The 13334-nt window shown below is 50.7% G+C and overlaps 1 protein-coding gene across 3 annotated transcripts in view; it reads left to right on the top strand.

Moving 5' to 3' along the window:
• SH3PXD2A (SH3 and PX domains 2A) overlaps positions 1-13334 on the top strand; it is a gene marked incomplete at both ends in the record, with an annotated part of 227134 nt that overhangs the window by 76806 nt on the left and 136994 nt on the right. For all 3 annotated transcript variants that reach the window (XM_080694608.1, XM_080694609.1, XM_080694607.1), the window contains one exon: positions 1763-1838. In XM_080694608.1, the coding sequence (XP_080550734.1) occupies positions 1763-1838 (76 nt within the window). The remainder of the gene's footprint in view (positions 1-1762; positions 1839-13334) is intronic.

Genomic DNA, 13334 nt, shown 5'->3' with positions numbered 1-13334 from the left:
GTTACTAAGGTCTTCCTCCCCAGCCTAAATAAAGCTGGATTTTCTCTGGATTACCAAGGTCTTCCTCCCCAGCCTAAATAAAGCTGGATTTTCTCTGGATTACCAAGGTCTTCCTCCCCACCCTAAATGAAACAACCCCCGGTCTTGCTGCTCCAATGCCTCATCCTTCTTCCTTTTCTTCATGACGCTTTCCCTCTGATTTATGGCATATTTACTTACTGTGCGTCTGAATGTAAACTCCTTGAAAGCCAGGGCTTGGGCTCTCTTTTCTTTGCAGTGCTGGGGATCCAATCCAGGGCTTCGCACATGCTTATCACATGCTGCCACTGAGCTACCGACCCAGCCCCTAACTTTTTTCTTTGGTGCCTAATACTCTAAACAAGGGCTTAAAAGCCGGGCATGGCGGCTCATGCTTGTAATCCCAGTACTTGGGAGACGGAGACAGGAGGATCGCAGGTTGGTGGCCAGCCTCAGCCACCTGTGAGGCCCTCTACAACTTAGTGAGACCTTGTTTCAAAATAAAGAATAAGTGTCGGGCGTGGTGGCGCACACTTATAATCCCAGCGCTTGGGAGGCCGAGACAGGAGGATCGCACAGGTTGGAAGCCAGCCTCGGGTACTTAGTGAGGCTCTCAGCAACTTCGTGGGACCCTGTTTCCAAATAAAGTATAAAATAGGTCTGGGAATATAGCCCGGAGGTAGAAAAGCCTCTGAGTTCCACCCCCAGTACCAAAAAAAAAAAAAAAAAAAAAAAAGAAAGAAAAGAAAAGAAAAGAAAGAAAGAAGAAAGAGAAAAAGAAAAAATAGGGCTGGGAGTGTAGCTTGAAGGTAGAATGCCCCTGGGTTCTATCCCCAGTACCACAATAAGTAAATAAATAAATAAATAAATAAATAAATAAATACTTGATATTTATTTGAAGGAATAGCAGAATGAATGGACTTTAGGTACCATGTGGCTGATTTTCCTCATTCTTCCAGGGAGGCACCTAAAGCCCGCCTAAGAAAGGTCCCCTGCCTTGGCCAAGACTGGGCCGCTGGGGTATCGGGAAGAGATGGCTCTTGCCTCTGCCTTGGAAGGGAGATCAGCCACACACACAGGAGCCCTGGCCTTCTCCATCCTGCCTTCTGTGTGTATTTCCAGTTTACACAGAATTTCAGCCCAGAATAACAAAAGGAAGAAACAGCAGTTCCTCTAGAACCCTGGAAACTCTTCCAGTGGGTCTGTCCCTGGAAAAACAGTTGTGATCTCAGGGTGGGAAGGGAGGAAGCAGAGGAAGGGGTCTTCCAGCAGTAGCGGCCTTGAGAAAGATTTGGTTTTGCAATTAGGATAACATCTGGGTCTGTTTCTGCAGAGGGGTTCTGGAAGGTGGGTGGTCTGTCTGAAGTACCAGGCGGGGCCTTCCTCCCTCCTGGCCCAGGAGGGTTGGGGATGGCCAGAGGTTGAAGGATTCACCCCGTAGATGAAGGATAAAATAACTGGCCTCAAAGAAGCATCTGAGAACCCCAGTGCGGCCCGGAGTTCTGCTGGTCCTTAGCCCAGTTCCACTCCAAGCATCTCCAGCCGTTCGCCCTCCCTGAGATTGTTCAGACACCCCGCGTTGCTGCATGGGGAGCTCTGGCCTCCATCTCATGCCCCATGTGGTTTCTTAATCATCTGTGAAATGAGGGAGTCCCGGCGGCGCTCATCCGTGTGGAGTGGGCTGGGAAGGGGTGGAGGGCTGGTCTAGTCTTCTGATCCCGTCTCTCTCTGTCTGCCTCTTCAGATGCAGCTTCTGGATAAGTTTCCCATTGAAGGTGGCCAGAAGGATCCCAAGCAAAGGATTATCCCCTTCCTCCCAGGTAAGCTCGCTCGGATGCCTCCTGGGGGCTGGGGTCATCTTGAGATGTGTACTCCTTGGGGTACACACAAGAAGCTGGCTGCTAAGCCAGACATGCTATGCACGTTTGGCCTAGGAACCTGCATATTAGCCATTGCCCAGGGGGTCTGGAAGCCCATGGTATTGAAGGCCACTGTCCTCCACGGGGCTTCTCCAGCCATTCCAGGCCCGGCTCTGCTGGCTACTGGCTCATATCCCCTGAGGAGTTTTTTTGTGCTCTTGGGCTTTGGTTTCCTTTTCACAGAAGGCACGAAGAACCCAAGTTCCCCTGGGAAAGAGTGAGGAGCTGCAGGTAGAACTGCGCCCACTGCCTCCCTTGTCGGTCATAGACAGCCTCAAGTCGAAGGCACCCCCAGCTTTGGGCTCCTGCAGGCCTCACGTAGCCATCGCACACTTACATAACGTGTCTGGAGCCAACAGAGACAGAATTTGAACCCAGCTCTGTCTGGCCATAAAGACCATTAGCCGTGGCATGGTTTTGTACTGTTTCAGACACCGATTACGCTGTGTAATTTAGAGGGAAACATCTCAGCCCTGCCTCAAGCTGCTATTCATTCCTCTGATGCTTAGGTTTGTGCAGAGACCTGTAGTGTAATTACAGACTGCTGCTACATTCATTATCATGAACAAATCTTCCTACTGAGGTATGCATTATCATTTCCCCAAGGGGTGAAGATTTAGGGGTTAAGAGAGGTTAAATAACTGCTCATAAAAGTAGCAGAGCTAAGGCATGACCTCAGGTCTCCTGCCCCGCACCAGGGCTCTGTCCTGAACCATGTGGGCAATGCTCCCTCCTGGCTCTCCAGCCCCTACTTTTCCCCCAAGCCACTGGGCCCAGCTGTTTCCCAGGGAAGCTCCCTTCACAGTGGGCTGCCCCTTGGGCTAATGCTGACCCTGCATCCCCATGGGCCAGCCATCTGGATGATGGTGACCTTACTCCCAGGCAAGCTCACGGCCACTACTGACCTGTTGACTTGAAAATAGAACTGGGGAGTCGGGCGTTGTGGTTCACGCCTGTAATCCCAGTACTTGGGAGGCGGACACAGGAGGATCACAGGTCCGTGGCCAGCTTCAGCAGTTTAGTGAGACCCTGTTTCAAAATATAAAGGGAATAAAATAGGGCTGGAGGTGTAGCTTGGAGGTAGAATGTCCCTGGATTCCATCCCCAATACCACACCACACACACACACACACACACACACACACACACACACACACACGAAAATAGAATTGGGGTGCTTCTCGAAGAGTAACTCCTCTCTGAAGGGCATTTGTCACCACCCCCATTCTCAAAAGCAACAAAGGCAAGATCACACACTGCTGCGTGTCCTCAGAGTCTTGTGCTATTGGTGGAGAGAATTAGTGAGCTATCAGGAAGAACATCGAAACCCCACAGTTTGGGCCAGACCAGTACGGGGAGTCTCGGCCCTGACCCCCTTCCACGGAGGCGGAGTCCAGCCTCTCAGTTCCTGGTCTCTGAGTGGGATTTTTGTGTTTGGCTCGACTGTACTGAGTCCTGAGGGAATTTGGAACATCCAACATCTGGGTCTGCACTAATGTTAAATGCTCCTCCAACACTGTCTGTAGGCTCTGTCCATCCAAGCCATGGGAGCCAGCTGGGATGCTGTGGGCAGGAGTGTCCCAGAGGCGACATGAGGCCAGCCGTGGCAGGGGGGACTGGCCTTGGGCATGAAGGCCTATTTGTTCAGCAAGAACTGTTTTTCCCCCTTCTCCTGGGCCAGCGCTCCAGGGAAAGAATGCCTTGTTATCATCCAATCAAGTGTTGAGGAGGGGCTCCTCCTGGGCCAAACTAAGGGCTGGGATGGCCAATCGAGGAGAGATTCTCATCTAAGGACCCCTCGAGATGGCAAGAGACAAGACTGTCTCCAGAGTCAGAGAACATTTAAGCAGGATATGGCCCTCCCAGGTGTGACTAGACAAGGTGCTGAGGGCTCTTTGTGAGCTGAGGAGGTCAGCAAAGGTCTCCTGAAAGAGGGGTCCTGGGGCTGAGCTCTGAAGGATGGCAGGGTTGGAGGGTGGGGTGCCGGGCATGGCTGTGTATAGCTGCCACCCAGCCCCATGTCTCAGGAGTCACGCTGCCTTCACCCCTGGAAACCCAGGCTGACAGTTACTCATAATATTAACGTCTCTGTACCCCCATCTAGAAAATGGGGGTGATAATGGTACCTCCTCTGTGGTGCTGATGTAAAGGATAAAACGAAATGAATATCAGGTGCTTAGAGCTGTGGCTGGTGCCTAATAGGGGCCAAATAAATGTTAGTTATTATTATCAATTCCTCCCACTTACCAAGCATTTTTTTCCCCTGGTGCTGGGGATGGAACCCAGGGGCATTCTACCTCCAAACTACACCCCCAGTCCTATTTTTTATTCTTTATTTTGAAACTGGGTCTTACTGAGTTGCAAAGGGCCTCACAAAGTAGCTGAGGCTGTCCGAGAACCACGATCCTCCAGTCTCAGCCTCCCAAATGCTGGGATTACAAGCGTGCGCCACCCGCCACACCCAGCTTGCCTAGCATTTTCTCTTGCACAGCCACAGAGAGTCTTATTTGATCCTTCCAAGAAGGTTTTGGTTCCCAGTTTACTAACTAGGAATTGAGACTCAGGGATGCTAATAGACAAGGCCACACAGCCAGTAGGTACAGCCAACCCCAGAACTCTTCTTAGTCCAGACGTCTAGACCAGGGTTCCCTCCACATCAGCTGCCCCAGGGGATAACAACCCAACAGCTGCTGCAGGACTGAGGCCTCGTCTGGAATCCAGTTTCCTCTCACAGGATTGGAGTGAGGATTCAAAAGATTCACGTGAAGCACTTTGCATAGTGCCTGTCACATAGCAGTGCGCAGTAAATGGCAGCTGTTAATAAATGGCCTCTGTCCCCACCTCACCCACCTGCTGGGAAAAGCCCAGCACTGGACGCCTTCCAGTCCCCACCTACACGTGGCCGTGCACAGTGCGAGATGCTGTCCAGGGCGCTGAGGAATGGCCCTTCCTGGCTTGATACCGTCCTCTGTCAGACCCCTCCCTTTGCCCACTCCCTTGCCAGGACTGCAGAATGGGCACTTGTGGCCTTTTGGAAGCCACCCCAGACCCCAAGCCCCTGGCTCCCACCTACTCACTGGCAGCTACCTTAGTCCCTTCATACTCTGGGGGACCCTTTTGGTCCGGGGCTGGGACACGTGGGCTTGTCCCAGCCTGGTTCTGGTTGTGTGAGGTTGTTTCACCACTGTCTGAGGGTGTCGTGCAGTGGCCCTGGGTTAGGGGTAGGGTAGGGAGGTCTGTGAGCAAGGCCAGCAAAGCGCTAGAGAGGGAAGCCAGCACAGTTACTGACATCTGGCTATCTGTCAAATCCTGTTAGAGCCCCCGAGCCCCAGGTAGTTTTCACTGAGGCTAGAACGGCTTTATGGATTCTGGGTGTGAAGTCTGTGCCTGAACCGCCAGCCTCCGGGAGGCCTGCAGAGGCCACGGGAAGGGCGAGGAGAAGCTCCGGAGGCCTCAAGGGACAGGCCGCTCTCTACAAGGTGGCCTGGGGGAGGAAAGCCCACAGAGTAGGGAGCAGCAGAGTTACCCCAGGGCTCGGCTGCCTTGGGAGCAGTGTGGGTTCAGGGAGAAGGAGAGGGGCCCCCTCTGGGCCTGTGCCTCCAAACCTGCAGTGTGCGCGCATGAGGGAGGCCCACCTGTCACTTGCCGACGCCTGCAGCCTCCCTTTAAAATGAGGCCCCTTGCCTACTTTTTTTCCTTTTTTTTTTTTTTTTTGGTGGTACTGGGGTTCCTGGAAGCCCTTCTACTTCCAGGCTACACTCCCAGACCTATTTTTACATTTTTATTTGGAAACAGGGTCTCCTAAGCCAGCCCACGTGGCCGGCTTCGAACCTGCACGATCCTCCTGTCTCTGCCTCCCAAGTGCGGGGATTACAAGCGTGCGCCACCACACCCGGCTCTTCTTTTCCATTTCTGTCATGGGGCTGGACACACATGCGGGTGCGGTTCCTGCCCTGGCCTGTGTCTTCCCTGGGCCAAGGAGCATTGCCACAGGGCCAGCCTCAGCTGGCTCAGTCTGCACCCCTCCTCTCTTGCCTCCAAGGTTAGGGACCTGAGGCCAAGTGCCCAGCAGTCCCTCCCCCTGGCCGCCATTGCTGTCCTGTGCATCAAAGCAGGGAGGTGGCCAGAACCTCATGGCGACTCAGGTGACCTGTACACACTCACTCATCATTGAGTAAATGAGATCACCAGTGCTGAGTCATCAAATTTTTTCCCAATTAAATTAGAGTATTATTACTACTTTGATGTGATTACAAATAAGATAGCCCCCAAGGCTTTCAGGGCACTATCTTCATTTAATTATGAATCAAGATTAGCTGTTTGGTTTCCTAAATCACATGTGTTAATTTTTTATTCTGAAATAATTATAGACTCACCAAATGTTGCAAACACTAGGTGTGCAACATCCCTCCCCACCATCCCCAGCACTGTTCTGCAGGGTTAGGTGGCAGTGTTCCCCATTGAAAGACAAGTCCTTTCTTTCCAGTACCACATCGTTTCCTCCCATGGTACCATCTTCCATAACCACAGCATGTTATCAAAACCAGGAAATTGATATGGGCACAACTCGATTAGCGAGGCCACAGATCGGAGGGATTGGTTTTATGTTAGAAGTAGAGAGTGCTCTTCAGCGAGGGGAGCCTGCCAGCCGGCCTTCAGGCAGGAGGCAGTGGCTTGCAGATAACCCCTACGAAGCTTCACACCCAGCCCCTGGCGCTTGGCATTCCCATCTCAAACAAAAAAACTTGCTTTGATGAGGGCATATTTCTAAAACTTTCTGCACAAATTCAGCTTTTTGGGACAAGTCACATCATCTTTTTGTGTGTGTGTGTGGTGTGTGTGTGTGTGTGTGTGTGTGTGATACTGGGGTTCCTGGAAGCCCTTCTACCTCCGGGCTACACTCCCAGACCTATTTTATTTTTGGAAACAGGGTCTCTTAAGCCAGCATAGCTGGCTTCGAACCTGTGCGATCCTCCTGTCTCCGCCTCCCAAGCGTGGGGATTACAAGCGTGTGCCACCACGCCCAGCTCACATCATCATTTAAGTGTTCCCAGTGGTATTCTGTTTAAAAGAGACATGTGAGAAATACTGTTGCAAAGAAAAAATAATAATTTTATAAGTATTTTTTTCCCCTCTGGTTTACATATATTTTTGGAACTAGGGCTTCTCCTGAGTTTGCTGGAATAGCGCAGACTTGGAGCTTGGAGATTGGGCAGCTGCCTTGACCCTGATCAGTAGGGACAGGAGCATCACTGTGAGGAGCTATGAAGGAGCTGGACACAGTGCACATGCCCAAGATCCTAGCACTTGGGAGGCTGAGACAGGATTGCAGGTTCACAGCCAGCCTCAGCAACTTAGTAAGGCCCCCAGCAACCTGATGTGACCCTGCTTCCAAATCAGAAATAAAAGAGGGCTGGGGTGTAGCTCAGAGGTAGACTGTCCCTGGGTTAAATACCCAATACCACAAAAAAGAAGAAGGAGGAGTCGGAGTCTGACATGGTGGTATACCTGTAATCCCAGTACTTGGGCAACTGAGACAAGAGGATCACAGATTCAGAGCCAGCCTCAGCAATTTAATGAGGGTTTCAGCAACTCAGTGAGACCTTGTCTCCAGATAAAGACTAAAATAGGATGGGGGGAGGTATCTTTGAAGTAGAATGCCACCAGGTTTAATCCCCAGCACCACCAAAAAGGAAGGAAGGAAGGAAGGAAGGAAGGAAGGAAGGAAGGAAGGAAGGAAGGGAGGGAAAAAAGAAAGAACTGTGAGAGGCCAGGCATGGTGGTGCATGCCTATAATTCTAGCACTTGAGAGGCAAAAATGGAGAATCACAGTTTTGAGGCCAACCTCAACAACTTAGCAAGAACCTCAGCAACTTAATGAAGCCCTGTTTCTAATAATAATAATAATAATAATAATAATAATAATAATAATAATAAAAGGGCTGGGTGTATCTCAGAGACTTTACTCTCCAGTACCAAGACAAAGAAAAAGTAAAAGCTATAAAGGGTCTCAGATTTAACCCTGTTTGCAACCCAACAAGTTAACTTGCCTTAATCTTTTGGGTACCATAAGAATACATAACACCCCTGGGCCAGAAACAAAAGACTATTCCATCATAGACCAACATGAGCGTCAGTCAGCACATGGGCGTCTGCACCCACTGCCTCCAAGTTCCACAGAGCTGTCGGGATGGGCTCAGATCAATGCCTTCTCATGCAATGGGTTACATTATAGGAGAGGAGCCCAGATTTTAGGGGTCCCACGTTGCTACAACATTTCATGCAGACCTTGAGAGGGCTTGGTCAGGGGACTCGCTAGGGCATAAATCCCCCATGAAGTATGTCTAGCATTTCTTTCTTCAAAAAGTTATTTTAGAGCCGGGCGTGGTGGCGCACTCTTGTAATCTCCGTGCTTGGGAGGCTGAGACAGGAGGATTGCACAGGTTCGAAGCCAGCCTAAGCTATTTAGTGAGGCTCTCAGCAACTTAGTGAGACCCTGTTTCCAAATAAAATATAAAATAGGTCTGGGAGTATAGCCCGGAGGTAGAAAGCCTCTGGGTTCCACCCCAGTACCACCAAAAAAAAAAAAAATTAGGATTATTTGGATTAATATATATATAATTAGAATTTTATATATGAGCATTATAACTAAAATTGATGGGCAGCGGCTTGTAAGAGACTCAGGAGGCAAAGATTTTTTTCCCAAGCATAAAGTTTGAGCCAACGATTAAGTTCAAACTGACCTTAGTTTGGGCCAATATATAAGATTAAGTTCAAGCTGGCCTTGTGATAAAACAAAACATACTTTCTATGATTATTTAAATGTCTGGCACCCTGCCCTGAAGTCTGTTAAAGACTTTTGCTGTCCTTAGAGTTCCTGTTTGCATGACTATAAAGATTATAACAAATCCTAAAAAAAGAAGAAGAAGCTAAAAAAGCTTCCATCAAAATAAAGTTCAAACCACTGCCGTCTAGTCTCACGTGTCAGCGTCTTCTCTTCCAACCTCAACTCTCCTCCCACCAACACACAAACCTCAACTCTTACCAGGGCTAAATCCCGACAGCACATCTTTTATAATGGGCAGAAAGCAAATCTGCCCTTTGCTCCATGGAGATACCACCTCCATTGTCCAAGGCTGTATGCCAATCTGCTGTGTGCTCTCAGGCAAGACGCTCCCTCTGTTTTCTAAGGCTGTTTATTGCACAGACATCTTTGAGAAGATATTGCAAAGCAAAAGACAGTTAGTACCTTTTTATAATATATGTATAAACTATAGAAAACCAGAGAGGAATCACACAAGTTACCTGGTGCTTGCTGGGACCTCCTGCTTTTTGAAGAGGTGGGCAAAAGTGAAGTTCTTTTAGATATTGGGCTGAGCATGTTGAGGTCAGCAGCCTCTCGGGGCAGTCTATTGTTCACATGGAAATTTCTACGTTGTTTTAAAAGACTATTGTGGAAAAGCCATCTCCTGTTGCCCATCCTGGGATTGGAGTAGATTTCCTGTGTATCCTAAGATTGCTGGCCCAAGGAGGCTCCCTGGGAGGAAATGGTCATTACAGAGTGAAATAGAGTGTGTAGTTGCTGATGTAAAAAGCAAATAACTGCAACCAGGAACCAGGGAACTTTAGAAACCAGGCAGTGGAGCAGAAAGAGATAATCTCAAGCTGCAAAAGATATGCATGGTCTCCTCCCACCTGCAAGCATCTGAGTCTCTGCTGGCCAGCCCTGGGCCTCTGGGTTCCCAGAAAGCCCCCTCGTGCTAACTGCTGAGTCAGTTCCACTCATAGCTGTACTTATTCCCGGGTTGATGAGGCATGGAGTGGCACGCTCACTATGGGAGAAAAGTGAACCTACGACCAGGATCAGGACACGGGCTTTCGGGCTGTGAGGAGTGTATTTTTAGACAGCAGACATGCTTGGTTCTTTTGTAGAAGAGGCAGTCTGGACCCACAAAGAGAGAGCGCTGGTGGATCGCAGGCATGTTCTCCAGGGCCTTCCTCTCCTTGTTCCCCGGAGCCCTGTGCAGCAGATCCGGTGTTTGTTCAGCACAGAAGGAAGCAGGGGGAAGGGATGGCTTTAGGCAGAGCTGATCCGCAGTGTGGGGAGAGCTGGCCCTCTCGCTGCAAACTATAACTTTAAGTGTCTCCACCAGGCACCAAACTAAGAAACCCTTCCCCAAAGCTGTGGAGGAGGCAGCGGCTCAGCGATGCCCCCGAAGAAGAGGGGCTGGGAAGTCTCTGGGCCCCCTTAGTAAGCAGGAATGGCAGGAAAAGATACACCTACGTGGTGGAGAAGGAAAGCAGGGTCTGCTGGTAATGCTGGGTTTTCAAAAAGGTCGACAAGATTATAGGTCTGGACGTCTCCTCTCCAACCTCCCTGAAAGTGCTGGGCCTTCGAATCATGCTGTAATTACAGCCCCCCCCCCCCATCATTCTCCCACTCTGTGATCTGGGGCCGGCGGCTCCAAGGGTCTGGTGTCAGCAGCCTGCTCGGAACAGGGCATGGCACAACGGCAGAGCTGCATTTGTTCATAGCTGCTGCAGGCATTTATTGAGCACCTACTGAATGCCAGAGCCAGACATAGGCACTGATGAGATGCTGAGAACAAGAGGCTAGGTTACTGTTCTCAGGAAGTTGACATTTCAGTGTGGAAGTCAGAAAGCACGGAAAGAAATGAAAGCCCAAATTTATAATAGTGGTGAGTGCTGGGGGGAGGGGGAGCGCAGACCACGTCTCAGGTAAGGTAGCTCAGGACATTTGAGAGTCTGCAGCTAGCAAGGGCCTGGCTGGGGACGGCAAGGGTGATGGACCAAGTGTGTGTGTGTAGAACAGTGAGCACCAGGCAGGGAGGTGGGAGGACCGCGTGACCACAGAGGGCTGCGCGCACAGGAGCTGGGACCAAGAAGCCCCAAAGCAGCCCCTGCGGCAAAGCTACCTTGACTGTCTGTCAACTAGATTAATCGTAGTTTGGAAAGATGTCTCCTGCAGTTAACACATGGAGAGGGTTGTGTTGTCAAGGGTGAGCAGGCCCATTCTACTCCTCAAGAACTTGGATCTGTAGGGCCCTTGGCTTCAGTGGCAGAAAAGAGTTCCAGCACGTGCCAGTCAGAAACAAAGAGGTTTATTTAGGAAAGTGGGGGATATACATTCAAGGGAGAAAGCGTCTTTGGGGTCTCATAGTTCTTCTTTTAGAGGAGACCCAGGAGGGAGAGGGTAGGACGCACGCAGGGTAGAGGTCTGAGCTTCCTCAGCTCCTCAGGTCCCGGCATGGCTGGGCGGAGGCTGGGTGGCCCCTGCGTTTTGTCTTCCTATGGATCCTTGCTTTACTTGGCACCTCAGGCACCTCAGGCGAGGGGCTGCTGTGATCGAGGGTGTGGGCCTATTGAGACTTCAGCCCAAGACAGACAGACCTAGTAGGGTGAAGTTAAGGACTATGTAATTTTAAAATATATTTTCCCTTTCCTTCCCACTTCTCCTGTCCTACCTCAGTGTCAGCTGCAATGGAGCGCCGGGCATCACAAGGCTGCAGGCCTCCTCTCTCTCTCTTCCCACCCCCACCCCACCCCTGCCGCTCCTTCCCCTCCTGGCCCGTGCTCACTTGAAGCAGCAGGGAGCTTGTTTCTTGATGACCCAGATCACACACCTGGGCTGAGAGGTGGGGAGGGGGCCAAACAGCTCTGAACCTGCTATCCACCTGGTGCCGCCCCCCAAGTACTGGGATTACGGATATGTGCCGCCACACCTGGCTTGGCGTGGAGTTCTGAAGGAGGCAGCCACGAGGGGCCCTTCCTGCTCTTGAAAGTAAATGTGAGTGAGGCCCCAAGCCCTTCCTTGGTATCATCTCTGAAGCCAGGCCACCTCTTAGCTTACTGGGTATCTTCCTTGTCTAGAGATAGTTTGAGCAGAGAAGCAACCTCCTGAACACCTGTCCCGAGGCCTCAGCCCTGAACAGGGTGTCTGGGGTATCCTCCTCAAGACGGCCTGAGTGGAAATGTGCACCTGTCCATGGGCTCAATCAGTCGTGTGGTTTCCCACGCAGGAAATGAGACTGGCTCGGGACCCTGGGGCGCTGTGTTCTAGTGTAACCCTGGCTGATCTCCATGCACAAAGTTGAAGTTAAAACTAGAGCGACGAGGGATCGCCTTGCTCACTGGCAAAGTCACCAGAAAGTGATGAGTGTGGTTTTAGGTGTCTGTAACACCCCTGACCTTCCCGCCCACCTCCTTCCCCTGGAAATAAATCATTTCCTCGCTCAATGCCCAATGTCCAATGTCCTTCTAGAAGGTCAAAGCCTTTCACTCCAGGCGTAGAGAGGATAGTTACGCTCTGGTGTCCTGGGAGTGGTGCTGTCAGCAAATTTACGCTCACGTGTAGATGGCTGACAGGACAGTTGCTAAGCACAGGTCTGGAAGGGTGAGAGGACGGGAGAGCAGCTGAGCAGAGGGAAGGAAGTTTACTGGGCATGGTGTGCGCACCTGCGGTCTCAGACTCTCAGGCGGCCGAGACAGGAGGAGCAGCCCTCTGAGGCCAGCCTGGCAGCTTAGTGAGACTGTCTCAAAATAAAAAGGGCTAAGCCAGGCATGGTGGCGCACACTTGTCATCCCTGCGCTTAGGAGGCTGAGACAGGAGGATCGCGCAGGTTCGAAGCCAGCCTCAGCTACTTAGTGATGCTCTCAGCAACTTAGTGAGACCCTGTTTCAAAAATAAAATATAAAATAGGCCTGGGAGTATAGCCCAGAGGTAGAAAGCCTCTGGGTTCCACCCCCAGTACCACGATAAATAAATAAATAAATAAATAAATAAAATAAAAAGGACTAGCTGGGCTTGGTGGTGCATGCTTGTCATCCCAGTATTTGGGAGGCTGAGACAAGAGAATCACAGGTTCGTGGCCAGCCTCAGCTACTTAGTGAGGCCCTCCACAACTTAATGAGATCCTGTTTCAAAATAAAGAATAAAAAATAGGGTTGGGGATATAGCTCGGAGGTAGAATGCCCCTGGGTTTAATCCCCAGTACCACCAAAAAAAATTAAAAACATAAAAAAAATTAAAAGGGCTGGGGATGTAGCTCAGTGGCAGAATACTTTTTAAAGCATGTGCCAGGCCCTGGTATCAGTTTTAGTACTGAAAAAAAAAAGGGGGGGGGAGGTCGTTTGAGGCTTCAGGGGGCTATGAGAAACCCCAGGGACGGGGTTGGCATGAGTTTGCAGAGTTGGGACCACACAGTGTGCCAGGCAGGGCAGGGGCCAGATTCACAGGGCCAGGCTGTGCAGGTTCTCAGGGCCGTGCTGAGTGGTAAGGTTTTATCTGTACAGTGAGACCTTTTTTTAGGCTGAGGGACTGTGAGATCAGATTTCTGTTTTGAAAAGATCCCTTAGGCTGGCCTGCATCAGAGCAGC

The sequence above is a fragment of the Muscardinus avellanarius genome, assembly GCF_963383645.1.
Source record: "Muscardinus avellanarius genome assembly, chromosome: 4".
Lineage (NCBI taxonomy): Eukaryota > Metazoa > Chordata > Mammalia > Rodentia > Gliridae > Muscardinus > Muscardinus avellanarius.
This window is presented reverse-complemented; position numbering and strand designations above follow the sequence as displayed.